The sequence below is a fragment of the Thrips palmi genome, unplaced genomic scaffold (assembly GCF_012932325.1).
Source record: "Thrips palmi isolate BJ-2018 unplaced genomic scaffold, TpBJ-2018v1 HiC_scaffold_7, whole genome shotgun sequence".
NCBI lineage: Eukaryota > Metazoa > Arthropoda > Insecta > Thysanoptera > Thripidae > Thrips > Thrips palmi.
Genome location: NW_023144634.1, coordinates 9099198 through 9126817, shown reverse-complemented (window position 1 = coordinate 9126817; position 27620 = coordinate 9099198). Strand labels below are relative to the sequence as shown.

At 47.2% G+C, this 27620-nt stretch overlaps 5 protein-coding genes across 8 annotated transcripts in view; 2 read left to right on the top strand and 3 right to left on the bottom strand.

The window, feature by feature from the left end:
* LOC117652307 (syndecan) overlaps positions 1-11489 on the bottom strand; it is a 69880-nt gene extending 58391 nt beyond the window's left edge. For all 3 annotated transcript variants that reach the window (XM_034397115.1, XM_034397116.1, XM_034397117.1), the window contains exon 1: positions 11184-11489. In XM_034397115.1, the coding sequence (XP_034253006.1) occupies positions 11184-11249 (66 nt within the window). In that variant the 5' untranslated portion in view covers positions 11250-11489. The remainder of the gene's footprint in view (positions 1-11183) is intronic.
* Positions 11490-11756: 267 nt separating this feature from the next.
* LOC117652304 (glycoprotein endo-alpha-1,2-mannosidase) lies at positions 11757-15213 on the top strand. Its single transcript, XM_034397110.1, has 6 exons — positions 11757-11950; positions 12195-12847; positions 12939-13113; positions 13242-13477; positions 13573-13709; positions 13787-15213. Exons 2-6 carry the CDS (start codon positions 12262-12264, stop codon positions 14051-14053), a joined length of 1401 nt encoding a protein of 466 aa, XP_034253001.1. The 5' UTR covers positions 11757-11950; positions 12195-12261; the 3' UTR covers positions 14054-15213.
* Positions 15214-15282: 69 nt separating this feature from the next.
* LOC117652309 (exportin-4-like) lies at positions 15283-23072 on the bottom strand. Its single transcript, XM_034397121.1, is given in 21 exon segments — positions 15283-17098; positions 17175-17267; positions 17357-17539; positions 17659-17822; positions 17901-18081; positions 18906-19081; positions 19158-19275; positions 19353-19518; positions 19618-19787; positions 19885-20225; positions 20303-20904; positions 21043-21200; positions 21279-21400; positions 21516-21672; positions 21765-21881; positions 22026-22108; positions 22145-22169; positions 22254-22265; positions 22267-22430; positions 22500-22605; positions 22882-23072. Coding segments are annotated over 21 exon segments (3393 nt in total). The 5' UTR covers positions 22933-23072; the 3' UTR covers positions 15283-16894.
* A 106-nt stretch (positions 23073-23178) lies between these two features.
* Positions 23179-24459, top strand: LOC117652308 (superoxide dismutase [Cu-Zn]-like). The gene is made up of 4 exons (XM_034397120.1): positions 23179-23432; positions 23651-23747; positions 23891-24078; positions 24154-24459. Exons 1-4 carry the CDS (start codon positions 23364-23366, stop codon positions 24262-24264), a joined length of 465 nt encoding a protein of 154 aa, XP_034253011.1. The 5' UTR covers positions 23179-23363; the 3' UTR covers positions 24265-24459.
* An 852-nt stretch (positions 24460-25311) lies between these two features.
* Positions 25312-27585, bottom strand: LOC117652306 (integrator complex subunit 12-like). 2 transcript variants are annotated; one of them, XM_034397113.1, is made up of 6 exons: positions 27433-27585; positions 26945-27101; positions 26699-26856; positions 26445-26610; positions 26201-26351; positions 25312-26120 (listed from the first exon to the last, which is right to left on the bottom strand). In XM_034397113.1, coding segments are annotated over exons 1-6 (858 nt in total). In that variant the 5' UTR covers positions 27435-27585; the 3' UTR covers positions 25312-25896. The 2 variants fall into 2 exon arrangements, with proteins under 2 accessions (XP_034253004.1, XP_034253005.1); XM_034397114.1 differs by having other exon boundaries at positions 25314-26096.
* Positions 27586-27620: the final 35 nt, after the last annotated feature.

Here is a 27620-nt window from a genome sequence, read left to right as displayed (position 1 = left end):
GCAGGGCAGCGAGCGCAGCAGCGCAGCGCAGGTTCCTTGCGTGCGTCTGGATTTCAAATTCCTACGCGCCACCGCGCCACGCCGGAACAGACCAGACCACCCTGCTGCCTTGCCTGCATTTAGCCACCTCACGGATCAGCTCCACCCAATCCGCTTCGGCTAATCCAGCCGCGCGCGCTACGTCTCTCTCTCTCTCTCTCTCTCTCTCTCTCTCTCTCTCTCTCTCTCTCTCTCTCTCTCTCTCTCTCTCTCTCTCTCTCTCTCACTCCTGCACCGACTCACCGCTACATCACCGCGGCGAGCTCGGCGTGCTTCGGCCAATTTCACAATTCCCATTATTCGCAATTAGCAGGTCGGCCCTCTCTTCGACGGATTCACGGCCGGCAAACAACAAAAATAGCAAAAATGAAAAGCGGCCAATGACACCTCCGCCTTTTTATCTTTTCCCCCACTTTTATACCGGCCGCCTTTTCCGCGTATGTTGTGGCCACACCGTCATTCTATCCCTCTCGGACGGCCAGCCGCCGCCACCGCCCCTCCGAAAGGCCGTCTCTCTCTCTCTCTCTCTCTCTCTCTCTCTCTCTCTCTCTCTCTCTCTCTCTCTCTCTCTCTCTCTCTCTCTCTCTCCCCCCAAGCGCAGCAGGTGAGGCGAGAAGAGCGGCCACGCCCACCTCTCATTCTTTCCCTGGAATAGAGGCGGCGCAGCGGCCGGCACACCGCCTTCATAAATCTCACCAAAACGGACAGGCGTGGAAGACGATTAAAAGTCATTTCCGGCGGCACCAGTCTAATTGTCGCAACTTGCAAGTGCGCTTGCATCGCCCTGACCTCAGCAAAACGCACCTTGCTGTACAAGATAATTACGCTTTATTTTTTAAAAATGTTTCCTTCCTTGCTTTTTAATTATTATTTTTTTCCAGCGTAGTGTTTCTTCTCCTCCTGCTGCTGCTGGTAAAGCATACCCCCTCCCCGCCCCCGCCTTTGATCCTCTTGGCCGTCGAGACTTCGTCAAGGGTTCATGCAGGAGACACAAAGGCACACAGACTCAGGTGCGTGGAGTGTCGCGAGGAGGATTACCGAAGAAAACGCACAGAAACAAGGTCAACACACGACGCCAGGATGTCCCATCCCCCCCCCCCTTTCCCAGCCTGGAAGACGGGGGAGGGGGAGGAGGGGGCCCCAGTGATGGTGCTGCGCCTGCCGCCCCGGCACGGCCTGCAGCATGCCGGCTCCAGCGCGGCTCCAGCGCGGCTCCAGCGAGCTCTCGAGACGTCGTCGCCGTCTTCGAGACCTCCATCCACCCAGCCAAAGGAACGTAAGTAAAGCAGCAAGGCCTCGGCGGCGCCGTCACCCTTCGTCCCGAGCTGCCCGTCAAACTTCCAGAGGACTCCAGGACCTCCAGGCGAGCCTCCAGGACTCCAAGAGGGCCCCGGCACGACCCTCCGCCGGCCTGCATCGCAGCGATGCGTGGACAAACGGCGCCAAATGAAATGATAGGGCAGCACCTCCTTGGCTTGATTGAGGCACCATCTGCTTCCCACCCAATGGCCGCCTATGGCCGCCGCTGCATTCTTGCCGCATTCCAGCACCCAGCATCCAGGCACGGCCTGTGGCACGGCCTACGCACAGCCGGCACAGCCATGATGCCACAGCTGCCCCCCTCCCCCGGTGCATCGGCGCTGGCTCGCCTCGCTGCCTCGCCCCTCCGGGACCCCCAGCGCACCAGCCGTGGCACCAGCGCCGCCAGAAAGGCATTCAACTTGTTGAGAAGTTTCGCCGGACAAAGTTATGGCGGTGCGACTTTCGACTTTTGACACTCGCCGGGTCGTCGTCAGGGCTGCAGCCTTGCAGCGAGCGCAGTGCAGCGCAGTGCAGCGGCACAGACTGGCGAAGCTGGGCGAAGCTCCAGAGGGGAGGCCGCCGAGCCGTCGCGCCCGCCGCGCTCGTGGCTCTGTCTCTCTCGCACTCGTGGGGCGTTCCGTAAGAGAGAGACAGAGCTCGGGGCGGGCACGGCGCCAGAGGTGCCCCCGTCAGCCGATCACCCTCGTAATTCACCGATGATTCACCTTTTCGGTGGACTTCTACTGAATTATCTCGACGCGCTGCCCCTCCTCGCGCTCGCGCTCCTCCACCTCGCCGGCGAGCCCCGCGAGCCCCGCGAGCGCGGGCGGGTGTTTCCTGAGATATCTCTCTGATAGCAGCCGCGCAGGCCGCGCCGTCTCAACTTTGCCGGTGGTAAAAAAGTTGCTCCGATCGTCCGGGACGGTCCGGGGCCACAGATCGCTCCCCGGCAGCACACGCTGCACAGTGGGCCAGAGTACCGGTGGAGGCGGCCAAAACTCTAGGCGCGATTTGAGATCCAGAGTCGCCAAATGGGACTCGAACCGAACGTGTGACCCCACCAATGGATTCCCCTTCCGGGAGAAACCCATTGGTGGGGTCACACGTTCGGTTCGTGGCCCATTTAACGACCATGGAGCTCGAAACGCGTCCGGGATTTGGCCCGCCTCCACCGCTCTTCTGGCCCACTGCGCGCTGCTCCGGCCTGCACTCCAGCGCGACGCGCGGCGCCTGCGAGTTCCAAACCCGCGCGCAACATTCGCCCCCGCGTCTTCCCGGTTTTATCTTTTGTCGCGGCGAGTCCGCGGAAAGTCCGGAATAACGAAGGCTCGTTTTTTATCGACCCGCGAACAAAACGAGATAGCAGCGGCAGGCAGTGCGGCGGTGGTCCGATGGAGACGCAGCAAAATTGAATTATGTCCGCTGCCGCCGCCGTTCCGCGTTCTGCGAGGGAAAGAAAGGCAAAACGACGAAGAGGAGAGGAATTAGAGGTGGGAGGGGGGGGGGACTCCTCGGAGGATGACTGTCTCGCTCCTTACTCATTAGCAGCCACTTGCAAACGCCACGCTTAAACAAAAAAAAGATAATACCGCAAGATAAACAATCAACAAAAAAGCGGCTCGCACACAATGCCACACCGGCGTGACCGCGAGGCTCGGCACACAGCAGCACGACGCAGCCTAATTTCGCCAAAAGGACCCTCGTTGGGACTTCACACGAGTCGCAGTGTCGACAGAGAGGCACGAAAATCGACGACCGGCAACGAGAAGGGAACAACAAACTTTCCAATGTCGTCAAAGTGTGAAAATTTGGGCCGAATTCTGGACATCTCTCGACTTTTCAGAAGTCGATTTATAAAAGTTCTCTGATTCTGAGGGTGATCCCAATGCGCAATGTACCAGAGAACCCGGGTTCGCAGCCGCGCAAACCGCGTCCGGTCCGGTGCCTACACTAGGGCGTCGCTCTCCAACCACACCAAGAGCGCGCGCGTGTGTGTGTGTGTGTGCCCCACTGACGCTGCATTTGAATCGTGGGCCTGAGAACGGCCCCGTCGCGTCGCGCGCGTCGCGCTCTGGTGGGCTCACGTGCGTGTCACATGGCCATCCCGCTGCTACTGCAACTACCAAAACACAGTGGAGTGGCCCCTTGGACGGCCCCTTGGTCTTGCGCCCCTGTTTCCAGTGTAGGCAGGCCGGCAAGCGGCCATCAAACACAGACCGCCCCGCCGCCGTTGTACTGCGACCCAATGCAAATGTCGCCTCTTCCTCTCCAAGGGCTTGAATAAATACCCGGCTTCCGGTGTTCCGTCCGTGCGTGCGTCTGTGAGTGTGTGGGTGGGGGGAACACAAGCCCCGCTGTAATCACGGCAGGTGCGACTTGGGCAACACGTCTACAGCAGGCGCCGCGTCGCGCTCCGCCCGCGCCAAAAGTTTTCGGATCCGCCTATCAACGCGGGGATGGCGTCTGCTACACTGCCACGCCCCGCCACGCCCCGCCAGCCCGAGCCACGCCCACTGGCGGCACAAAACCCGCCGCCAGTGCACTGCAAGCGTTTCGTTGGTGGGATGAAAGTACCCACACCGTTTTCGCGCGGCGCGCCACGCGCTTTCTCGCGGGCAGGGTACCGGACAGGACGGCGTCCTACACACGTCTGGCCGGCTGGCCGGCTTGCCGTCGAGGCGGCGGCGGCACCGCGGCACCTGGACGCCCACGTCAAACTCCGGGACTCCAGATGAGGGCCAGGCGCAGCCCTCTCTCTCTCGCACCCATCGGGCACGGCCGGGCGGCCCCAGAGAGGCCAGCGCGAGCGAGAGAGACGCATCCCGCTCGGGACGGACGACGGCCCTCGCACCGCTGGGCACCGCAGGGTTGCCAACGTGTGCCGCTGGTGCCGCGGAGCCCCGAGTAGGTGTGGATCACCGCGCCGCGCCGCGCCGCGCGGGTACGCCCATTCAAGCACTCGTCTCACTCCGCCGCGGTCCGACGAGAGCAACGGAGAGAGAAACGCTGCAGGGAGGCAGCCTGCAGCACGTCCACAGCGACACCGGACCGGCGTCCAGCCTGCGGCCCTTCGCGACGTCCTCGAGGTCCTCGGGGCCCTCGGGGAAGGAAGGAAGGGGAATGCAACAAAAAGTGGTCTCCGCCAAGGCCGGCGTGGCGCGGCGTGGCGTGGCGGGGCGTGGCGTGGCGTGGCGGGTATTCACGCAGGTACTCGCCCTTTACGCCCTGCCCGCTGCTCGCGCTGCGTCCGCTGCGTCCGCTGCGTCCGCTCAAAGCACTCAAGTGCACCGGCCGCGGTCGTTGCTCCGCGGTGTGCCCTCTTTGTGTCCAGAAAGAGGGGGGGGGGGCACGCACCGCGGTGCAGGTCAAACGAATGGATGCAACTGGAACGCGGTGGAGCGCGGCGGACTTCGTCCACTTCGTCAAACGTTTGCCCTCCCGGCGCCCATGCATTCGGGTTACAGTGTACGTACATCCCGTCCCCCTTTCGGAATGCATTCCGCACAGAGTGCCCGGATTGGCACGCGTGGTTTAATAGCGTAGCAGAGAGGCAGAATGCAGCGGGCACTGCAATGCACTGCATCGGGCCGCCATTGCCACCATTAGGGCGTACAGGATGTTGTGAAACGCCCCGCCGCGCCCCGCCCCGCCCCGCGACACGCCGCACCACGCCCCCGCGAGCCGGGTCCAGCTACCAACGCTACCGACGTGGCGAAACGGCCGTCCCGATGGCCGAGATTTGCAGTCATGACGCCGGCCAGCCACCGCCGCCGTGGCCGAGGGCGCAGAGCGGCGGCCGGCCGGCCCAAAGGTGGCGGGTTCAACACCCGGCCGGGCCGACTCTCGCTTTCAAAACAAAGCCTTGATTACGTCCTGGTGCGCTCCTCTATAAAGCCCCTCCTGACGCGCGGGGCGGGGCGGGGCGCGGCGGGGCGGGGCAGGGCGCGGCGGGACCAACGTGACCCTAACGACTATTTTCAGCTCGACGTGCACGTCCCCTCGGCCCATGGTGCCGTGGTGCTGCCAGTGCGCTGGGGAGGCCAGGCGAGGGCCAGGCTCTAGCCAGGCCTTATGAGCAGACTGGCTTAGCGGCGAGGCGGCCGCCTTGACGTCCAAAATGGGACCGACCGGGCCGACGGGCCGACGGCACAAAAGCGTCCCCAAAGCGCGCTTAGGCAGGGGACGGCGTGCCCCAGGACGCCTAAGGCCGCCCCGCCTCCAAGCACACCGTCGCGCAGCCCGCCCTACGCCGCCTCGCTTTCCGGCCAGTGTACCGCACTCGACCACTCGACGCCGTTTCCGATCCACTCCGGCCGTTCGATCTATGAACACGCGGGACGTGCAAATACGCACGCTATCGTACAAGTGCCGTAAATCACACACCAGCCCAAGTCGGCGCGCCAGCACACTGTGCAGCAGCGCGACGAGCACCGCGGCGGCACGCGGGGAACGCAGCGGTAGTACTGCATGGCGGCCACACACACTCGCGCAGTCACGCGCGCGGAGGGTTCGGGGTGTATGGCAATAAAGGGTGGAGAGAGGAGGTGCTTGGCTGTGTGCACAGAGTTGCAGCGCAGCCCGGCGCAGCCCAGTGCGGTGGCGAAGCGTTGCGAAGCATGGTGAAGCCGGGAGCGCCCTGGCATGCAATTGCACGCACGCTCACACCCACAAAACTACACACACCACGCCAATGCACTACTAACTTCCGCACAATCTCGGCAAAGACCCCGCGAGTCGGGGAGGGACGGGGAAGGCCAGGCGGCGGCGGCCACGGCAGGCCAACTTGCAAGCCATCGGAAAACAAACAAAAGTGTCTTGTTCTTCTAATCCAGGTCCTTTGCAGGCTCTTTGCGAACCCTTTGCAAGGTGCCTTCCAGGACCCTCTCCACCCAGGACCCTCTCCACCCAGGACGCTCTCCAGGACCCTCTCCAGGCCCCTTTCCAGGCCCTTTGCAGGTGGGTTGGCGGCGTGGTCGCGGTCCCCCGCTCTCCTTTCCATCCGTGGCGGCCATGCGTCCGGCCTGCAATCCGATGCCGTCGTCCAGCGCAGCGACGCCGCGGCGCGCCGGCCGCCGATCGGGAATCGCGGCGACTCAGCAAGCGAACAACAGACTCCTCTACTCCGTCGTTCCTTTAGCCAGCGGCCGACAACGCCGGCTCGGCTCGGCACGGCTCGGCTGCGCTAGAAAGCCCTTTTGCTCGGCTCGCGTCAAAGTGCCGGCCGTCGTCACGCGCAGCGACATCAAAGAGGTAAGGTCCAAGGACACCCCGCCCCGCCCCGCCCCGCCCCGCCGACAAACTTTAAGCCCGCAGGAAAAAAGGAGGAAAGGGAAAGAATCATTTTGAATTCAACTTGGACGTGACGTGATGCTGGGCTCCCTGTGCCCCCAGAGCGCCACCGCGGGATCGTGTTCAGCCTCTCTCGCACCCTTACGAGGGCACCCCACGAGTGCGAGCGAGACAGAACGCTGGTCCGCCGCGCTCACCCCGTTCAACCACCCCAGGCTCCAGGCCAGGCTCCAGCGGCCGCCACTCGGCGCTGAAAGGGAGACCCATTTTCCTGTCGAAAATGATTTACAGGCCTTACGCCCTCAGGTCGCGGTGGTGCGGTGGGAGCCAACCCTGTAAGCCAGCCAGCCAGCCAGCCAGCCAGCCAGCCAACAGCCAGGGCTAATGGCTCGGCCAAACAAGGAATAAATTCCAGCCAGGCTCGCTTCCAGTCCTCCAGTGGCGGTGAAGCTTGCCGAGACGCATGTAACAAGAACACAGCGTTCTGCGAACACCCCGCCGCCCTAAACTGAAATCTCCGCGCAGAGTCGCTGTTGCTCGCGTGGCCAAATTCGCGACAGCGCCAAGTCGAGTCGAGACTCTCGAGACCAACTCGAGACTATCGCTGTCTTCATCGCGTGCCGCGCCGTTCCGCTCCAGCGAGACGGCGAGACGCAGTACGTGGCGGCGCTCTTGAACTTGCGCCGACATCCTCATCTCTCCGTCTCCTTCTCTCTCTCCGTCGCGCCGCGACCTCAGACGGCCAGAGAGAGAGAGAGAGCAACGCGCTTGAACAACACGCGGGGCCGCGATAAGCGGCAAGAATGACGCTAAAAATAGAAAAAGGCGACATTGCAGTTTCCTGCACACTGCCGCGCGGCAGGCGGGCTGGCTGGCTCCGAAACCCGCGCGATTCCGTCCTTGTCCCACTCACTCGCTCGCTCGCACAGGTCGCAGAGTTCCAGAGGTAACTCAACTCGAGATCGGGCGGCAGTGCGCTCAGTGCACAGGGGAAAACTTGGCCAGCCATTATCACATCAAACTGACGAGAAAAGAGAAAATCCGACGCCCCAGCGCGCAGCCCCAGCGAAAACACAGACAAAAAAACCCGACTATTATCTGAAAAGGGAAATGAAAGAGTCGACAAACCGATTGCTGTGCCGGCGCGGTATGCCGGCGCCAAAACGCTTACCTATGGGGAACGGCGCCCCGCCCCGCCCCGCCCCGCCCCGCCCCGCCCCGCCCCGCCCCTCGTTATTGCGCGTGAAACACGGCGGGGCAATAAATTCAGCCAAAAATCGAGGCCCGGCCGTTTAATTGGCTCCCCCTCCACTCCTCCCCCTCTTTGCCCGGCATAAATTTGACACCTGTACTTCCGGCCGGCCTTCCGCGCCGTCTGCCCCTTGTGCCGGGGCCGCCGAGGGGCCGCGCGGCCGGACTGCAGGGCCGCTGGACTCGCAGTGGACCCGTCGCTCCGTCTCGCTCGCACTCATAGACACTCGCGGCCCGCCCCGTGGAGGCCCACGGGTGCGAGAGAGACAAAGCAGGCCGTAATTGATAAACGCGACGCTCAGGCCGTTTTAATTACGCCCAGTATCGGCGCGAGCGAGCAGCGCCAGAGCACGCCGCCCTCTAGCGCGAGTCAAGCACCACTGGCCGAAAAGAGGTTAAATCAAATCGACTGAAATTTAGCCGAATTTCTCCGAAATGATGACAAAGAGAGTAACTGCCCTACAGTCAACACAACTAAAACTGAAATTTTTTTGTAACAGTGATGGGCACGGCCCCATGTGGAAAAGAATTGCCGACGAACGGGTTGTACGCCGCCTCCGCTTCAAACGGCTTCAAGGGACGCGAGGGAGCGGCCATTGTGAGAGGCACTGTAAGTACCGGGCTTGTCCCGAGGGACCGGGCCGTTTGGGGCCCCACGGAAAGCGTGTGCGCGTCTTGCGTCTTCGGGCCGCATCGGGCACGCCTAGCCTGGGCACGCCTGCCGGCTGCCGACGCCCACTAGCGTCGCGACGCCGCCACGCACAGCAGCAGCGTCGCACCGTGGCTGTGGCACTCGTATGGGGCGTCGCGCAGGGGTGCGAGAGAGACAGGCACCGCCCATCCTTGCATCCTTGCTCGGCTCGCGCTCCGCCCGCTCTACGAGTATACACGTTTACCGGTCACTGTTGGCCTGTTGGCCGGTAGCCCCGCAGTCCTGGGCTATTTCGGGCGGGCGGGTCGGCCTTTCGTTTGGCCGTCCGGGGCCCGCGGGGGCGGGGCGGGGGTGAAGTGCTTAAAGGACGTTCAGTGCAATTTTCAGAGGAGACTTTCGTTTTCACTACTGGACCTTTACAGTGTAGACCGCGGCGCCTGACAGCAGCGCCAAAAGGGCCGAAAGGGGTGGGTATTCTTTTTTTATGGTGCGCCAGGCCAGGGCGGACGATGGGGCGGTAGTGCCGAGGGGAGGGCGGCCGTCATGGACGTGCGCGTCGTGGACGTCGTGGCCGTCGTGGACGTGGGCGTCAAAGAGACCGGCCCAAAGTGTACCGGTCAGACCCGACTGGGTCCGACGGCCCGTCCAGGCCGGCAGGACCTCCGGCAGGACCCTTCCAAGGCCGCTTTCCATCTCGCTCACACTCTCCACTGCCCGCCCCGCCCCGCCCCGCCTCGCCTCGCCGCTCTGCTCCACATGTGAGCTTGGACGGGAACCGGACTGCACCACAATGAGAGAGCACCCGCACGCACTGCCTGACGCGCCAAGGTTCGCGTGAGGCGGGGCGGGGCGGGGGTGTCGCGTCAAGAAGTTGGAGCTTTGGACCTGGGCACGGGCACAGCGACCCAGGGGGGACAAAAACCCCGCGCCACCCACCCACGCTGGCTGGGCCGCGGCTGCGCCTGCAACTCCCAGTGTGCCAGCGAGCTCCTCATGAACAATGCATCCGAAAAGTACGGCAACTTGGTGCTGGCCGCGGTCCGCGGTCCGTGTCGCCCCGCGACTGCGACTGCGACTGCCCGCGGCTAGCCGACGAGGAAACAATCATCAGGGAAACGGAATGAGGGGCCCTCGGCCTTCGGTGCCTTCGGTCCTCGGCCCGACCATCCAGCACGCTGATTCCGAGAGTCCGTTCCGTCGCTCTGTCTCTCTCGCACTCGCCGAACCCTTACGGTGGCGTGGGCCAACTATTGGCAAACACGCGAGGCGAGGGCCGAGCCCCAATTAGGCGTGCTTCGTGATGGGCAGCCAGCAGGCTGATTCCGAGAGTCGTTTTCGTCGCTCTGTCTCTCTCGCACCCACGCGGAACGCCCCACGAGTGCGACAGAGACGGAGCGACGAACACTACTTTGGAATCAGTCTGCAGGGCGGGCAGGGTGCAACACAGTCCGCTGGCTGCAGTCGGTGCAGTGCTCGTGTCTGGACGAACGAACGCGCCGGCGGGGGAAAGGGGGGAGGGGAGGGGAGGGGTTTCTTTATTCTCGCTTTCCAGTAATTAATGAATCGGACGTAATCAAAAGTTGCTTCGGCCACCTTTCTTCTGAGCCAGTCGTGCGGAGGGCCCCGGCCCAGGGAGAAGAGGCTACGCAGGCTAGGGTATTCAAGCCTGGGATGCGGCATCTTTCACTTCTGCTGCCATATGCCAAAGCTTCATTCATGTTTTGGCGAAGGCCGGGGCTGTGGCATGCTAATGGTGGGCATGGACCGCTACATCAATTAGAACAATCATGGGACAGCATGGCACAAAGAGAGCGACGAGGGACCAGTTGGTAGGGTGAGAGACAATTTACGCTTTGTACTCAAGTGAATGCAAGATGATGACTTAACAGGAAAATAAGTGTACAAATGGGCAAAGCACAAGAGCAAGAAACTTCAACGGACAGTGTTAGATCTTAAGACATACGTGACCCATGAAAAATAGATGGGTATTTTTAAAACAAAACATAAATGAAGGGTAAAAGAAACCTAAAAAATAAGTCAAGCACAAAATCAATTAATTTTTCAAACATTGTTTAAAAAATACAGGAATTCTTTAACATATAGAAGGCTCCTCAAAAAAAAATGTAGACATTTGAAGTTTGAACTAATGATTTAAAAATTTTAAGTTTAAAAACCACAGAGGAGCTTTCTACAAAATATTCGGGGATGCAAGTAAGGAAGTTTTACATGACTTACTAAGGAAAAATTATCTAATGACGCAAGGTTAACTGCACCACTAATTTGTTTTTTAAACACACTGAAGTGAGGTTAGGGTCACCATGAAGTCTATTTATGATAAGCTAATGCAGGCATTAATTTAAATTTAATCAAGATCACAGTCAAGAAAATTTTTAATTAATCTCCTACATCAGAGAAAAGTCCGATAATAAAACGAATGAGAAGACATCACGAGCAGAAACCGTCACACACCTGGTATTTACATCGAGACTTTGAGCTCAGGCTCAGAAAGGAGCGATTTGATAAATAAGACCAAGACATATGAAGGCATGAACTTGTGAATAAAATAGCGAAATAGGACACAGTGCGTCGAGAAAAGGGCCAAAACGGCCCAAAAGTTGACTTGTCGGCACTTTGTTTATTTTGGGCTTACCTCTTCTGCGGTTGTATATCCAACTAGTAGAGCAGCTATCAATAGGGTATATATCCTCAAATGCATCACCACACTTTGTAAAGTCGAAATTAATCGACTTTGCAAGTTTATCACACAAAATTGTCTATTTTGATAAAGTAATTCACACACACACACATACACACTGCACTCACACCTCCATACACTAATCAATGAACACTACAGTACGGGCCGCGGGACTACTTTCATGGCTCTCGGGACTTCGGGACGTAAACCGAGCCGACAGCACGGACCGACGTAACCCTCACGCGGCAACAACCAGCGGACGACTGACTTTTGAAGGGAGAGGAGGAGGAGGGAGGAGAGGGAGAGAAGGAAATGGGGAGGAAGAAAACAGAACTCCGGTCTTGCCAACAACGAAAACTGTGCCATGCCTCTCGGACTGGAACGTCCCGCCGCGCCGCCGCACAGAGAACTTTGACGCTCAAGCCGCTTTTTGGGCTAAATTTTATGAAATCCTCCAGTGCGTGATGGATTTTCTATCGATCCGATGCCATTTTTGCTTTGGGTTCAAACGTTGCCGGGTTATTCGGACCCACTGCCTTCCGTTTGTCTGCTCACGGCGAGAACGGAAAACATACACAAAGCAGAAGGAATTAGCGAGTGGCAGAAGTCAACCCATTCCGTCGTGTTTTTCGTTGTATCGCTAGAAAACAAGTACCAAACCAGCAGCTTTGATTATGTCTACGTTTTTAAGAGGTTCTTGCTCGTGTTATGCTTGGTTAGAAGTGAGTGTTTCATTTATTTTAATATTCAATAAGATAAAATAAGATAAGATAAATTTTTAATCAAGTTTCCTCTGCACAATTTTGCTATGTTTTAAAAGTGATGACAAAATATTTTAAAAAGATACCTATGTAGATACCCTTAATCTTTAGTAGGAAGTCAATTCGTTGTTGTCAGCAACATACAAGGAGAGCTGTATTTCGGGGCCCGATCTTAATTAAAATCTATCTTTCTATTTTCTTTCAGGTTTTCTGCATGATTTGAATTCCTATGATATTCCGCTCCCCATGTGAAGTTGAAGTTGAAACTCATCATGGCATTTCCAGTTCGATGGTGTTGGATATGGCTTAAACGCAATTGGATTGTAACTTTTCTATCATTGGTTCTGTTGGCTTTGCTCTTCAGTATATTCAGTCTAAAATGGTCTGATGTGGACTCTAAAGTGGGAAACCCCAAACCAGCTCTTAGTGAAGTGGCTGTATCTCGTTTGTCTTTATCACATGGCTCCAAGCAAACCAATAAGCTTTCAACAAATCAGAGTGCCAATGTCGGAGAAATTCGTGCCAAAATGTTGCGAGAGAAAATCCAGAAAATTTCTCAGAAAGTAAACAAACCACAAATGTCTGTGGACAATGTCAAAATTTTGGAGCCAAACCCTCATGTCCATGCATTTTATTATGCTTGGTATGGTAATGTAGCGGTTGACGGCAATTGGAGTCATTGGAACCATTTATATCTAACTAATTGGAAGAAAGAAGACAAGAAAGTTTACCCCACCGGAAGACACAAGCCTCCAGATGATATTGGTTCGAACTTCTACCCTTCTTTAGGATGTTACAGTTCACGAGATCCAAGAATCATTGATGAACATATGCGCATGATGCATCAGGCAGGAATAGGTAAGGAATTCAAACACATGAGAGCCTCTGTCATTGTGGTTTTTACTTGTGCATGACATCTTCTACAATGATTGTGTTTCATGTGTTACAGGTGTTGTTGTGCTATCGTGGTACCCGGAAGGTATGACAGATTCACCTGAGGACATTTTCCCACTAATGCTTGACACTGCCTATCGCTATGGCCTCAAAGTGGCTCCACATATTGAACCATACAAGAACCGTAATCCAATTAATCTTCATCAACATCTCAGCCACTTGATAATGAAGTAATTCTTGAGTGAACTTTATTTAATAATTCCAGTTTGGTTATTCTAACTACGATAACCAGTTCTTGAAATATGTTTAATAATACTTTTTGTACTTATTTTTCTCTCCTTTTTTCTTCTAATTTTAGATATGGAAGCCACCCAGCATTCTACAGACTGAAACGCTTACACCAGAGATCAGACGCCAGAGACTTGCCAGTATTTTACATTTATGATTCCTATTTGACTCCTGCAGCAGCGTGGCGGGAGCTTTTAAGTGCCAAAGGAAATTTAAGCATTCGTGGAACACATCTTGATGCAGTCTTCCTTGGACTCTTAGTTGAAATGCAACATCGATATGATATCAAAAAAGCTCATTTTGATGGTAAGATATTCTCAACCTCTTGGCAACACCCAAACTTCTATTCATTGCATTTTAGCTAATAAATCCGTTCATCAACTTTATCTTATATTATTCAGGCTTTTACACCTACTTTGCTACTAATGGCTTCACCTATGGATCTACTTGGAAAAATTGGCGAAGTTTAAGCAAATTTGCTCATCAAAATGGTCTTCTATTTGTTCCTTCTGTTGGGCCTGGATACATTGATACTCAGGTTTGTAAAATGCTGAACCCACAATCATTGAATATTTTATACAAGGTTTATAAAAGTCAAAATATGATTCCCTCTAGGTCAGACCTTGGAATATTGCAAATGCCCGACATCGAAGACATGGAAAGTATTATGAAGTGGCTTGGCGTAGTGCCTTATCTGCCCCTACTAACTATGTGTCCATAACTTCTTTTAATGAGTGGCATGAAGGTACTCAAATTGAGCCAGCAATGCCACATCAAACTGAAACCTTCACTTATATGGACTACAAGCCAGCTGGTACTGATTTCTACCTAAATTTGACCCGATGGTACGTGAACGAAATGTCAAAACGTAAGAGCACCTGAAATATCCATTTATTTTTATTCCAACGTTACTGAGTGTCTCGAAAATTTAGAAAATAACTCATGTTTAATAGCTTTCACATTTTTTACAACTTATTGTTCAGGTAGAGCAAAATGAAAATTTTGGTGTAGTTATACTACGTTACGCAGTGTTGACATCCTTCCATACACAGTGTCATGCCATACCATGCACAGTGTAACAGGAATGTCTGTTTAGGACCCTGAAAGAATTGCTTGACTGAGTTCTGCAGCTTTTAGTGATTGAATTCAGTATGAGGCAAGTATTATAATACTTGTTTGCTCCTTTTCTATTGTCACACGGTTTTGGTCATATTTTGTCCTCCCTCTAAGTGTTGTGTCTTTTCATTTTTTGTGATATTACCGTATCTAGCATATAAAGTGCTAGTGATGCCATGCTTGAACCAAAACACTGGTTGAATTCATCACTGCTGCCACTTGATGTATTGTTCATGGATTTGGCATTTGCCTCATCAGTTTAGGTTTATGGATTCTCTTCCTAAGAAATTTTCATGTGCAAATTCATTTTATGTATTGTTTTTTGTTCTTCAGTAGCACTGACAAAGTGAGCCAAATGTTGATTGATCGATATTAGAGTTATGTGATGACATTAAGCTTTATTAGAATCTTTTCACCAATCATAGATGTACATGGACTTTTAGTGTTTAGCGTCCATGCCATGCATTCCTCAATTTTCTTCAATTTAATAATCAATCATGTGTCTGTAGTGAAACCATCAGCTCTTGGCTGTGATGCTTTGTGACTTTAACATTAACTTGTGCATTTTTAAAGTAACCATTCTCCTGACTGTGATTTGTAGATAGTACTAAATAAAATCTAGTTAAATCTTAAAATATTTTTTTGTCTTTTAAGCTAAGTTTAGAGCCAATTGTCAAGGCACATTTCTGTTCTATTGATGCTATGACTTCCTAGTCTTGACATTAAATGGTTTTAAGTTCCCCAACCAAAGAGCTGGGAAGTTACCCTTCCAATCTGTTATAGAATAATCGGGCACTCATGTGGCAATATTATAAATGTAGCTCCTTTTTGAAGTGACTCCCTTTCACAGTTCATTAGTTTTAATTCTTGAACTACCTTCCTACTTGTTTATTGTGTCTTACATAATAAAACTCTACCTAATTGGACTAGTGTTTTGTCTTCTTTTGTAATGGATGTGCATTGCATGAGGCAACAAATGCAAATGAAACAAGTAGTGATAATGACACTTGAGCAAGCACTTTAATTTCAAGTCAGTTTTGAAACAACTTCACAAGCAGGTACAAAATACAACAGAATATTTTTGTTTTGTATTTTGGTAATCTTATTTTAAAGGAGTATTGGGAGGAAAAAGTGCAGCCCTTTCATGGAAGCTATGAAGCCATTAATGGCAACCATCAAAAGCAATTTGATAAGTGACTTCAATAACATTTAAGTGTGAGCAAAAGTACAAGAAAATTTTGGATCATTCAAATTACAAGGAACAAGAAGAAAGTTGAAATCAGGCAATTAATGATTCTTGTGCAAGTTTTGAATAATATATACTAAATATTTTTAAAAAGTATCATGAATAGATTGTGATAATGACCTTAAAGACCAGCTCCAACTGTCCTATTTCAGTCAGATATGAAAGATTGATTCTCCTACATTAAAACATGAAGTTTACAACCTTTATATGATAGGTACAAGAATATAAAATAGCCTTATGTCACGAGAAACCATAGGCGCTGCAGTCATCTGGAACCATTGCAAAAAAGGCATGCATGATACCAGAAAAAGGCATTTTCATAGACACAACCCACCAGTCGGCACCAATGTAGGTAAATCAGAAGACAGCTTTAGTGACATAAAAAGTGATACAATTCTCATTTACACAAAAGCCTTTCACAGTGGTGGAATAATGCTATAAGCATGAGTAAGAGACATATCGATTGACATTTTCAAAATAACACTCCTAAAAGATAAAAATACAACATAAGTGGCAATGCCACAAAGCAAATGAACAGTGGCTGTGAAAAGAAAGTACCAGTGGTTTTCTAGAAATTCTACTGATGTACATACAGTGTGTCCTTTAACAATAATACTCAAATGCAATTGAAACCATCTCAGTAAGTTATGTCTTGTCTAATAAATAATGTTTGAACTACATATACAGTACTTACAAGTAAACCTGAGAGACAAAAAGTTCAATAAATAAAGAGCACTTAATATTCAATTGTTTTTTCACACTCCAAATTAAAATCCACTCAGTTAGTCAGAAACAAAATCCGCAAGTAAGATGTAAGTGAGTAAAAAATAACCAGAAAAACATTCATATCTATGATCACATTATTAGTAACACTTTAAGAATTCTCAACAACAAAACATGTTTACTTAGCATATGCACATGTCAGTACAGACCACACACTCAACCAATGATAGAAATTAAATAACAAATGGGCACATTAAATGATTGATTGTATGCAATAAAACATCATTTTCTAGACAGAACAACCATGTAAACAGATTTTTCAACAACTAGCATCGTTGTTTTGATGTATCAGACCAGGTCTATTAAGTGCAGTGAATGCAGAAAATTGAGACCAAAACAAAAACCGCCTCCTAACATACATTAATCAGAAACGTAAAGGCACTTAAACTTACAAAGCTTGAGAGTATGTACAAATATACATGCTTAAAAAATAACAGTGAACTTCAAAAAGAAGCCAATCAGTCTTGCAGTAACCTCCTGAATAATTTACATCAGCTCAGTGCTAACTTTGGCCTCATTGACAAATAAGGGACAGACACAGCCAAAATTGAAGAGAGTGGATGATTTCATTGACAGTCTTACTTAATGTTGAGAAAACCGTGAATATTCCAACAGAACTTTTCAAAGTTGTCTCTGAAAAGATATCGATTTCCTCGCAGTTCTGCGCGATTATCTAGTTCAATAGATTCGGTAAGGTTTGTGAAGGCTGTAGCTAATCTTTCTGCCACCACAGGGTCCGGTTGGTTATGTAGGATAGTTTGAACAGCATGTTTGTAATCATCCTGAAATTTGAGGTAAAAATTGCCTTTAGACTTTGATGATGAGATAAATAGAAGGACAACTAAAATTAACACTTACCGGAAAGCAACAAATAAGGACAAAGAAAGTAGAACCCACAGCTGATTGAACATCTTGGGGTACTTGGTCAGACAGTATTAATGTTAAAAATATCTGAAATAAGGGAGATGAAAAGTTTTGGCAAAAGCAAGTACATAATATGTGATAATTAAACATATATCATCATAGCTCAGAAAACCTACATTGAGAAAAGGTTGGAAAGCCAAGTAAACTTCACTTCCTTTTGATACATTCTGTAAGACACTTGTGCCAAAACTATGCAAGAAGCTGCAGCATAACTGCATTACTTCCTGTCCAAAGGCCACCAGGCCCACCTCAACAGAGCCCAGCATTCTCTTGAGTAGGTCAGATGGCAGGGAACAAACCTACAATAACAATATAATAGAGAAGAGTGGCAGAGAGTGGGAAGCCTACATACCCTACATAAAAATACAAACAAAAGCAAACAAAACTTAAAAGTTGAATACTTTGAACATGACAGTACCTTATCTGGTATCATCTCTACAATGTACATGATGGTTTCATAGTATTGGGTGCAAAGTGTGGGGTACTTCAACAAATCACCAGTCATAAGTGGCATGATGATATTGAGTCCATAAATCACAACATCAGATGGAGACACACCAGGCTGCTGTCCTTCTGGAGAAGCTGCATGTCAAAAATTCAGTTTTACTTTAAGTGAAAACAAAGCAACAAATTAACAAGAAAACATCAGGAAGTACTTACGAGAAGTGCAAAGATCGAGGTAGTCCTTGGACAGCAAGTTTATGAGCAATTTCAAAAGCAAGAAAATGTCTCTAAAAGTTTCTTCTTCAGATGCTTTTGCCAAAGATAGTCTGTTGGTATTCCACTGTGCATAAGTCTGAATAGTTTGTAGGCAAGCAGTGTACATTTTCCTGCTTTCCTCCTAAAAATGACAGAACAGAAGTAGCTTATTATTAAAATTGCAAGAACTTTCTTTTGTCATGAACATAAGCTAGCACAATGAAACGATGGCTTCAGAAGTTAGGAGTACATCAAAACAGCTAAGACTGCTCTGAAGCAGTCAAATTTGTGCCTGCATAATAATAAAAATAAAATACATAATACAAAGAGAAAAAAAAATAGTCAAGCATGTACAGGTTAAACATTATAAAAATAAAATGTATATGCTCTCTTTTAAGAAGATAATACTGTACTTCATAGCAATTTGAAACAAAGGTATGTATGTGAAAGAACAAGCAAAAATCATGCATGTTAGTCTTTCACTCAAACTGAAACATTACATACTAAATATGGAGCATAGTCTTGAATGAGATGAAAACACAGCTCCAAGCCATGTCGCTTGTCTTCCTGGAAGACAAATATTCACTCTAAACTTCTCTCAATTATTCACAGAGAAAACACTTAAAGTGAGCCTAGAAACATTTTCTTGTTGGAACCATCATTTTGTCCTTTAAAAGAAGGCTTCTACATTGTAGAAAATGTGACTCAATACGTCTGTACTAGACCGCATTGGAATTACCAGCAAAACCACTACAGTATCTGGCAGTGCTGAAAGTCCTCATCAAGCTACAAAGGAAAATTTTATGTGAACAGAATCGTTAACAGGTGACCAAAGCAAGAGAACAAATCTTTTTCCTCTGAAGGAAAACAGGGGAGCCTGCACAGCTTATGAGCATTTAGGAAAGCCTTCACTCAGACAGAAATAAAACACTAGAACTAATATTGGATGGCAACGATGCGACATACCTGATTTAAGACACTCAATATTCTTCCAGCAGACTCTACATGCAACTCCAGAATCAGTTCAACAACATTTTGATAGTTGTGATAGAGGCCTATGAGTGTTGAGAATTCAGACAACACTGGTGCAAGATACTGGAAAACTGCTTCAGCTGTACTGACCAATGTTCCTTGAGCAACACCTGTCAGAAAAGTGCAGAATACAGGTGAAATGAGGAAGTCAAGAAATAAATAACACTGGCCTACTAAAATGCTTACCAATAAAGTGATCGAGAATTTCCATAATAGTTGATTTGACTCCTTCTTCATGATAATTTCTTGCAAAGTACTCATGGCACACAATACTCTTAAACCTGTCTTGAATTGGTTTAAGGATCTAGAACAAAAACTTGTTTGAATGCAGTAAAAATACACATATATACAGGAATATATACTTGAATGTAATGAACTTACCTGTGCCCAGTATTCAGCCCTGTTATTCACAGGTAACCCCGCAGCGGCCAGAACCAAAGCAGAATACAATCCACGTTTTGCTTCTTGAGGGAGTGTTCCTTGAGGTAGATTGTCTTGAAGATGTACTATGTTCAGGATTCCCTCTGTTTTCAATACACATCCAGCTCTAGAATTAAAATTGATAAAAAAGTGTTAGGATAAGAAGAAACAGAAAGTTTAACCTAAGCTTGTTCTTTCTTCGTAAACTATTGAAAATTACGCCTACTTTTCTTTGGTGCAAACCATGGCTCTGAACATTGCCACAGTTTCCTTAACAAGTTCAGGCTCTGAATTGAAGAATTTCAAATTGGACTCAATTTTTCTAAGGAGAAAGTTTACTGTCCACGCTACTCCTTCAGTGTCAGCACCAAAAGCAGTCATAATTGCCATACTCATCTGCAAAAATTAAATGGTTGTAATAAATTACAGTCCAAGAAAAATCGTGCATGTAAGTGTTTTTTTGTTGTTGTTTTTTTTTTAAAGTGAATTGTACCTCAGAGTAATAAGTTTCCACCGGCAGAAGGTAACAGCCACACCATCTTTCTAAGCACCACATAAGAGATCTGCCAACTTCAGGACTAAGAAAATGTCCCAATTTAGCTTCTGCAGCTTTTCTCTCTACTTCACAAAGCCGGAAGAGGGCTGCAATGAGCCTGATTATGTGATCTGAACTTTGCTCAGCTCCAGGGATATCAAGAATATGGTGATCAGGAGAGGCAAGAACCTTCATGGTCGTATCCATGTTTATAGAGCTTGCTTGTGATATGCTGTGTTTAATGATTTCACTTGGAATTTGTGGTGTCTCCCCTTCACTGTCCCAAGTCATGACATTACCTGGACAAAGAGAGTAAAGTGAAATAAATTAACTCACAAAACTAATAATTTATGTACAGATTGTTGGGGGAACTTACCTGATATAAGGACTAGCCAGTGAATGTCTTCACTCAAATTGTTTAAAATATTAGAATCACTGATATGCATAGCTTGCTGGCTCATGCGCTGTAGTTGCCCATGCAAACGGCCTGTTCTCTCCTCTAATAGTTTGCAAAGAAGGGGCAAGGAATGGCTAAGCACTTGTCTACCAAGAGCCCCAACAGATTGTAACTGGTCTTTGAACTTAGTTTGGTCATCCTCTTCTATTTCATCAATTTCTTCAGCCTCCAACTCCTGGCCCATTCCCCTTGTGCCATCAGGGGGTGATAAATGGCACTTCAGATAAGTATTAAAGATCTGAATGCAGAAATCTGGGGGGAAGACACTTGCTTTTCGAACAATACCAACACAGACACTAAGTAAGTTTTCAAATGCCTCCATGTACAAAGTGTCCTCAACGTTCATAGATTCTTCATGGGCAGCTCCTTCTCCAAAGAGGCATGTTAGTCGAGTAAATTGTTGCAGAAAGTTGACAAGAAGCTCTTGGTTGATGTCAGTGAGCCAAGACGGAGATGCACAAAGCCACAATTTCCGTACCATGTTAGAGATACCGAGGGCCTCCCTGTCTAATATTTCAACACTGAGAAAACAAAACAAAACAAGAACTTAAATTAAAGTACTCATGTGTGATGTTTGCTTTTAATTTTGGTCTTTTGAAGCAACAACAAAACACTTAGAGGAAATTCATCAAAACATTTAAAACATATTCCATACCAACCTTGATACAAGATTAAGGAAGCATTGAATGTAGGCAGTTAGATATGCTATTTCATCGGACTTGGATGCCATTAAAGGGCCATGCAATGAGGCTAACTGGACCAAGCAAGTCAGAGCATGATGCGCCAATTGAGGGTTGTCACGTACATTCCAATAAATCTAAAAAAAAAGTACCTAAGTAATTCAACTCACATACAATAAAAATAACCGATAAGGGAATTGATATGGAGCACTTACTTCAAAGAAAATATTTGGTTGAAAAAGAACGTTTTTCCACTTAGGACACCTTGGACACAAGGAAGGGTTATCCCCAAGTTCATATCGTACTTCAACTAATCCAGCAAGACTCTTGAAAAGCGGTAAACAAGACTGTCAAGGAAAAACTTCTTACAGCACTATCAAAGGATTACAAGATTCCGAATGGGTGCTGCCAAGAGCTGTACTAAAGACTGATAAGATTGCGTAAAAGGATATGTCGCCGAGTGGTAAATTGCCAGGTAAGGACACCCTCCAAGATGGACAGCAAATGTTTCATGAGAACCAAAACTGTTGAATTAAAGGGCTTTTCTGCTTTGATTAACTCAGTAGTAGCACGAAGACAAAACTCAAATATACGTTTCAAGTCAGTAGACTGAAAAGAAAACCACAACAAATGCATATGTAATGCCACACTTCAAAAATGTAAACTGCAAGAAAGAAAAACAACCAAACACCTTTAATTACCTCAAAATTTTTTTTAACTTTGTAATGGTCTTCATATCTTAGTCCTATATCTGCAGATTTCACTGTTATGGCATGTTCCTGCATGATGGCTGACATTAAACTGCAGCCAAGAACTTGCTAAAAAACAAAAGTCATAAATTAGAGGTATGTATAGAAAAAATTGAAACACAGGCAAAGAATTGAACAACAGCTAATTATTTTCAAAGAAAAAGAAAAGAAGTTATGAAAAGATTCTTTTTATTATAGTTTTGAAAACCTTACTCGAGGAAGGTCACCACTCATCACAAGCATCTCAATTTCATCCAGTAACTTGGATCGCTCTATTCCAAACTCTTCCCGCCTTTCTAATACGTATCCAGCAACACCAAACTCATTGCCACGTCTTTTTACCATAATGGCTATGACCTAGGAAGACAGAATCAGATGTTTCCATTTAATAGAGAACAAGTTTTAAAGCAGATAAACCAACATGAAAAAAGCATAAAATACCTGCAAGATTCGTTTCTCGAACAAAGGTAGCAAGAGTTGATTTTTCTACAACATAACTCAACAGGTACTGTTGAAGTGATTTGATTTCCTCGTCTGTGAGCAGAGTCCACTCACGAATAACAGCTTCTTTGATGAGTCCAGCAGCCTCAAAGAGAACATAATCAACTTTGCTAGTTTCTGAAAACAAAACAACTTGTTAACACATTAGGAATTACTTGAATATAGAGAGTAGGAGCTAGTACTTACGGAGAATGTGTTTGCATAACTCATAAGGTGATTTTGTTTTACGAAACTTCATAAAGACTGCTTCTGCAGCATGTCGCTGTTCTGAAGTCACAATGTTGGGAGGTGCCTAAAAGCGAAATGGGTCAAAAATTTTAAAAAAGCAAAAGTAGCAAAGCACACAGTTTAGACAAAAAAAAAATATTTAGTTTATAAACATAACCAAATTGTGACGGACGTCGATAGTAAAAGTCAAGGTGGCAGGAATAAGGCAACACTTGCTGGTTACAGCGATAAATTCAACATGTCATTTCAAAATTTTAAGAGTCGAGATTCAAGAGTGTTTCTAGATTAAAGGGGAAAAAGTCAACGCGGGAGTTAGAGTTGAATGAAAACTTTGACATACCAACATCACTTGGGCAGCACCTTCTAGCTCTTGTAAAATTTGGTCCCCCATGATTTGAGAACTCCAAGAAAATTAAGTAAGGAGCGATATGTGTAGATAAAAGTTTGGAAGTTCAATTTTCATTCCCTAGCGAATGTGTGTTGTGAGATGGCCACACAGGAAGAAAACAATGGGGAAGAAGAAGAAGAGGCCCGCGCCTTCTGCTGGATCCCGTTCGGTTCGAAGGCGAACACGGGGATTCTTTGGCCGAACACAAATAAGTGTGCTCTCCGTGCGTTTGTAGGAAAAGGCAAGGGGAAAAAAACTCGTCCAATGTCACACTCGTTCAAGGCCATTGTTTAGAACCGGGTTTTGGGTCGTAGTTCACTGCTTGCACTTGCTGTCTGGGGCGTAGCAGCACCGTGAAGACACCGGCGTGACTCAGCCAGTTGCGTGCTTTACTTTCCTTGGATTATCCATCAAGTAAAACCCTTCCTTTCAAGATGCCCGTCAAAGCCGTCTGCGTCCTCATCGGCGAAACCGTCAAGGGAACGGTTAACTTCGAGCAAAGTGTGAGTACCTGGAGTGTGAAGATGACACCACACATTCTGGAAAGATTCCATTGCACCTCATTAGGATTCAGAGGAATGACTTTCGACACTTCATGTCTTCCAAGATCTGTGACATGTCCTGCTTGATTTGCCATGTTTTAGTTTTATGAAAGTTTGTCTATTATGTAACGCTACTTTGCTTAGTGACAGCTTTTCTAATGTGCTAATGTGTCTCGTAGGATGCCGGATCGCCTGTGCAGGTGACTGGCCAGCTCGCTGGTCTTTCCAAAGGACTCCACGGCTTCCATGTGCATGAATTCGGTGATAACACCAATGGTAAGAAATCATTTAGTCAGCAAAGTATACATTTTAAAGTGCTACCTTCCACTAACTTCACTTTTCATCTTGTATGCGACTTAATGATCTGCAATGACTAGTCAAAAGAATGTGACGCTATGTTTTAAATTGTCTGTTGTCAGGTTGCACCAGTGCCGGCCCACATTTCAACCCTCAGGGAAAGGAACATGGTGCTCCTACTGACGCTGACCGCCATGCAGGTGACTTAGGAAACGTTGAAGCTGGTGCTGATGGTGTTGCTAAGATCCAAATCTCTGACAAACTCATCAGCCTGACAGGGCCTAACAGCATCATTGGCAGGACTGTCGTTGTAAGTTCATGATTTAGTCATTCTTTGAGAACCACTCTTACAGAGTCAGAATACATTATTCATGTTTTTGTTCAGGTTCACGCAGACCCAGATGACCTTGGCAAGGGAGGCCACGAGCTGAGCAAGACCACAGGAAACGCAGGTGGTCGATTGGCATGTGGTGTTATTGGTCTTGCTAAGATCTAAGTTGAGTACCTGTTAAACAAAACTTAGATGTTTTGAATTTATTCCTGTGCTTTGTCCTTTATCTTTATGATGAAGAAATTGTATCAGATCATTCATTCCATCAATCAACTCCGGACTATATAAGTATGTTTTGTTTTTTAAAAAAAGTTGTGTACCTGTAATTCAATAATGGTTTCAATAAATGTGTATGGGAATCAAACTTGCTACTTTTATTGAGAACGTGTGTGAGCCGTGACTAAAACATTGTAATGAATGCATGAAACTGATGCTCAGTCATGGTTCAATGGTCAAGAACACTTGGTCTATTAAGGGAATAAGCAAAACAAATTGAAAAATAATTCATCAGATTTTATTTAGTGGTCAGTGCTAATGCTGTGCTTGCCAGTCCCATACTCACAATATCACATACATGAGTACCTGGAAATAGTCCATTTACATGGAGACAGAAATGGGTTACTTCTATTATATGTTAAGGTACATACAGTCCATGAAGAAAAATGAAAACAACTTTTAGATCAAGAAGTAGAAAAGTTGAAGAGTGAAACGCAACCCACCCCATGAACCAAGAGGGTAAAAAGCTTACCTGCCAGTTTAGGGCAAAACTTAACAAATTCAATACGCATTCAATCAATAAAATTTCTAAATATGCATCTAGTAACTGACTCCTGTCATTTTTTATGAAAAATTTCAATAGGGTCATAAAAAATTACAGGACTCAGAACTAACTTAGAACACAAGATAACAACCAACTAACAGACACCAAAACACGAGACTACATTGGCTTAAAAATCAAATAAAACTTCATTCTCTTGCTAATGATGAACACAATAAAAAAAATCATGCAACAATGTTCGTTATTATTTTTTTAAAAATAATATGCTGCCATTAAATTTTGTACCAAAATATCAGATTATTGAGTATTTATGACCCCACAGGATTCCCAAAATGCTCATATACCTGCCAATCACATTTGAATTGTCGGTAACAAACAGTGCAAAGAAAAACCATAGCTGATACAGAATGTACCTTGGAAATATAACTGTACGTACAGTCTCTTTCCAAGGTACATCCTGTATCAGCTTAGAAGTGAGTGGTTTCTAGACTAAAGGACAAGCAATTGTTTTCCTGTAGCAGGGGTGAGATTATTGTTACAATCTTTCTTATTCCTCACCACATTTAAAGGAGTTTTAGAGCCTCATTTTGTGTGAGAAAAAAATAAAATTGTGGTTCTAGTTTCATAGTCCACGAGTTAAAACATAACAAATCATGTCAGTCAAATAAGAGGCTGTCTCTGCATTATGTTTCTTGGTAAGATCAGAGACCATAGAATTCTTTAACAGTGGAGTCTGCAGTGTAACACAATATTGGTAGTGAAGTGCTCAGATGAGGCCAAGCAGAATAAGCAGACAATCTGATCAATTGTGGGCCAAAACAGCCTATTTTTGAAACAGCCCTAGTTCAGTAAACGAGGACGATACCCTCGGCCAAGACAGTTTGACAACTTGAAATAGCCGATTTATGACATACAAAGACAGCCTCCAAGCAAGAGTCCAGCTTTCATTTATGGCGTGTACTTTTACGCGTACCATCCAGCCCCTTTGTGCCAACTTTAGGGGCTAGACTACGCAATTTTCATTTCTTTTTATCTTGAGTTTTATTAGCAGCAGCTGCCTTTTTCTTCATCATCTGCAGACGCTTGTCTGCAGTTATCATGTTTATGTTTTGCATTGGACCCTTACTAGAATTAGGAGCTTTGATAAGTTTCGAAGTAGAAACTCCACTTCCTGATGAACTGCTTAAAGAGCTTGATTTACCAGTTGATTTAGATGGACCTGTGAGACAAAAAAGAAATACAACTAATTCACATGAAATTTAAAGATTCTTTGTAGTGAAAATTATTACTTCTCATTAAGTGTCAATTTGGAATACCACACACCATTAGAAGACTGCTTAATTACTGAGGCAGTAAAAAATTTGGAGCTTGTGAATGGTGGGTTCCCACCTGAGGTGGAGGACTTGGGCAAGGGAGAAGGATGACTTGAATTTAAAATAGAAACAACAGGTTTGTTGCTCTTTATAGTTGATATCTAGAGAGAGAAGGAAAGCATGTTAAGAGACTAATTTCTTTCAATAAAATAATTGTATGTACTGAATAGCTCAATGGAGTAAATTTAACTTACCGCTTTGTTCAATGTTTTCTTACAATCGGCACAATACCATGCCAAACGGGGGTCATTCACAGGTATTTCAGCCTCATTGATTGGTGGTTGATGACATTCTTGATGATACAGTTCATGACACTCTTGGCACTCCACGAGCCGATTACCATCACCTTGCATCATTTGCCTGGGAATTTTTTTTTTTAATTATTAAAAAGTGATAACAAGGATAAATTACCTGAATGGATTGATCATACTGAAAAAGATAACTTTACCTGCACACTACACAAAGAAGGTCCTCTTCTAAAATATTTAGCTCATTTAGTTCATCATCAGGTGAATTATTTGACTCTTCTGAATCGAGATCTTCCATGTTTTCAGCTTGACTTGGGCTAGGTGATGTATCTTTGCTAGATGACTCCTCAAACATTAGCTAGAACATAAAACATATAGAGTAAAACCCAAGTCACTTCAAAATTTCTAGGTACAGAAAACTGTGGATGTTTTTAAATTTTGCTTACTGTTTTAGGAAGTACTGAAGTCAATGCCTTGTGTGTTCCATATTTTTGCTTCAAGGCATCATCAAGCATCGCTCTCATTTGATCAGCGGAATCTGGCTCATCACTGAATAGCAACCGATACGCCTTTGAGAATGTTGGGTCTATGCTTACCGTTGCCCTGAAATGGATAAATAATTGCGAGCAATGGTTGAAAACTCAAGCTGTTTTGCACCCTTACATTACCAAAAGTATGAAGTGAAACAGGAAAATGAAACAACAAAATGTAACCAACGCCATCAACAACGAACCAACAGACGGCGAAAAGCAAGTTAAAGCAAACAGTGTGAACTGTCACTACGTTGCAACACGTCCAAAATATCGAGAATTTCTATGGACAACACCCACGATCGACGATGCAACCCGCACGACAGTAAACTACACATTACAGAGTGCCTGGACTTGCAACGCAGAGATAAATGACTAATTCTTTAATCTGGGAACATACTTACATGACAAAACAATTTTTACGTCTCTTTAAGCAGGTGACACCATTAAAATTCGATAATATGGGAGCAGGCTCTCAGCGCAGTTCCACAAAGTGCATTGCAGACGACGACAGTACGTAACAACAACAACAACTGTGACAACCATAAACAAAAACGCAAGTGGTGCTGCCAACTGTCGCCAGCACATCGGA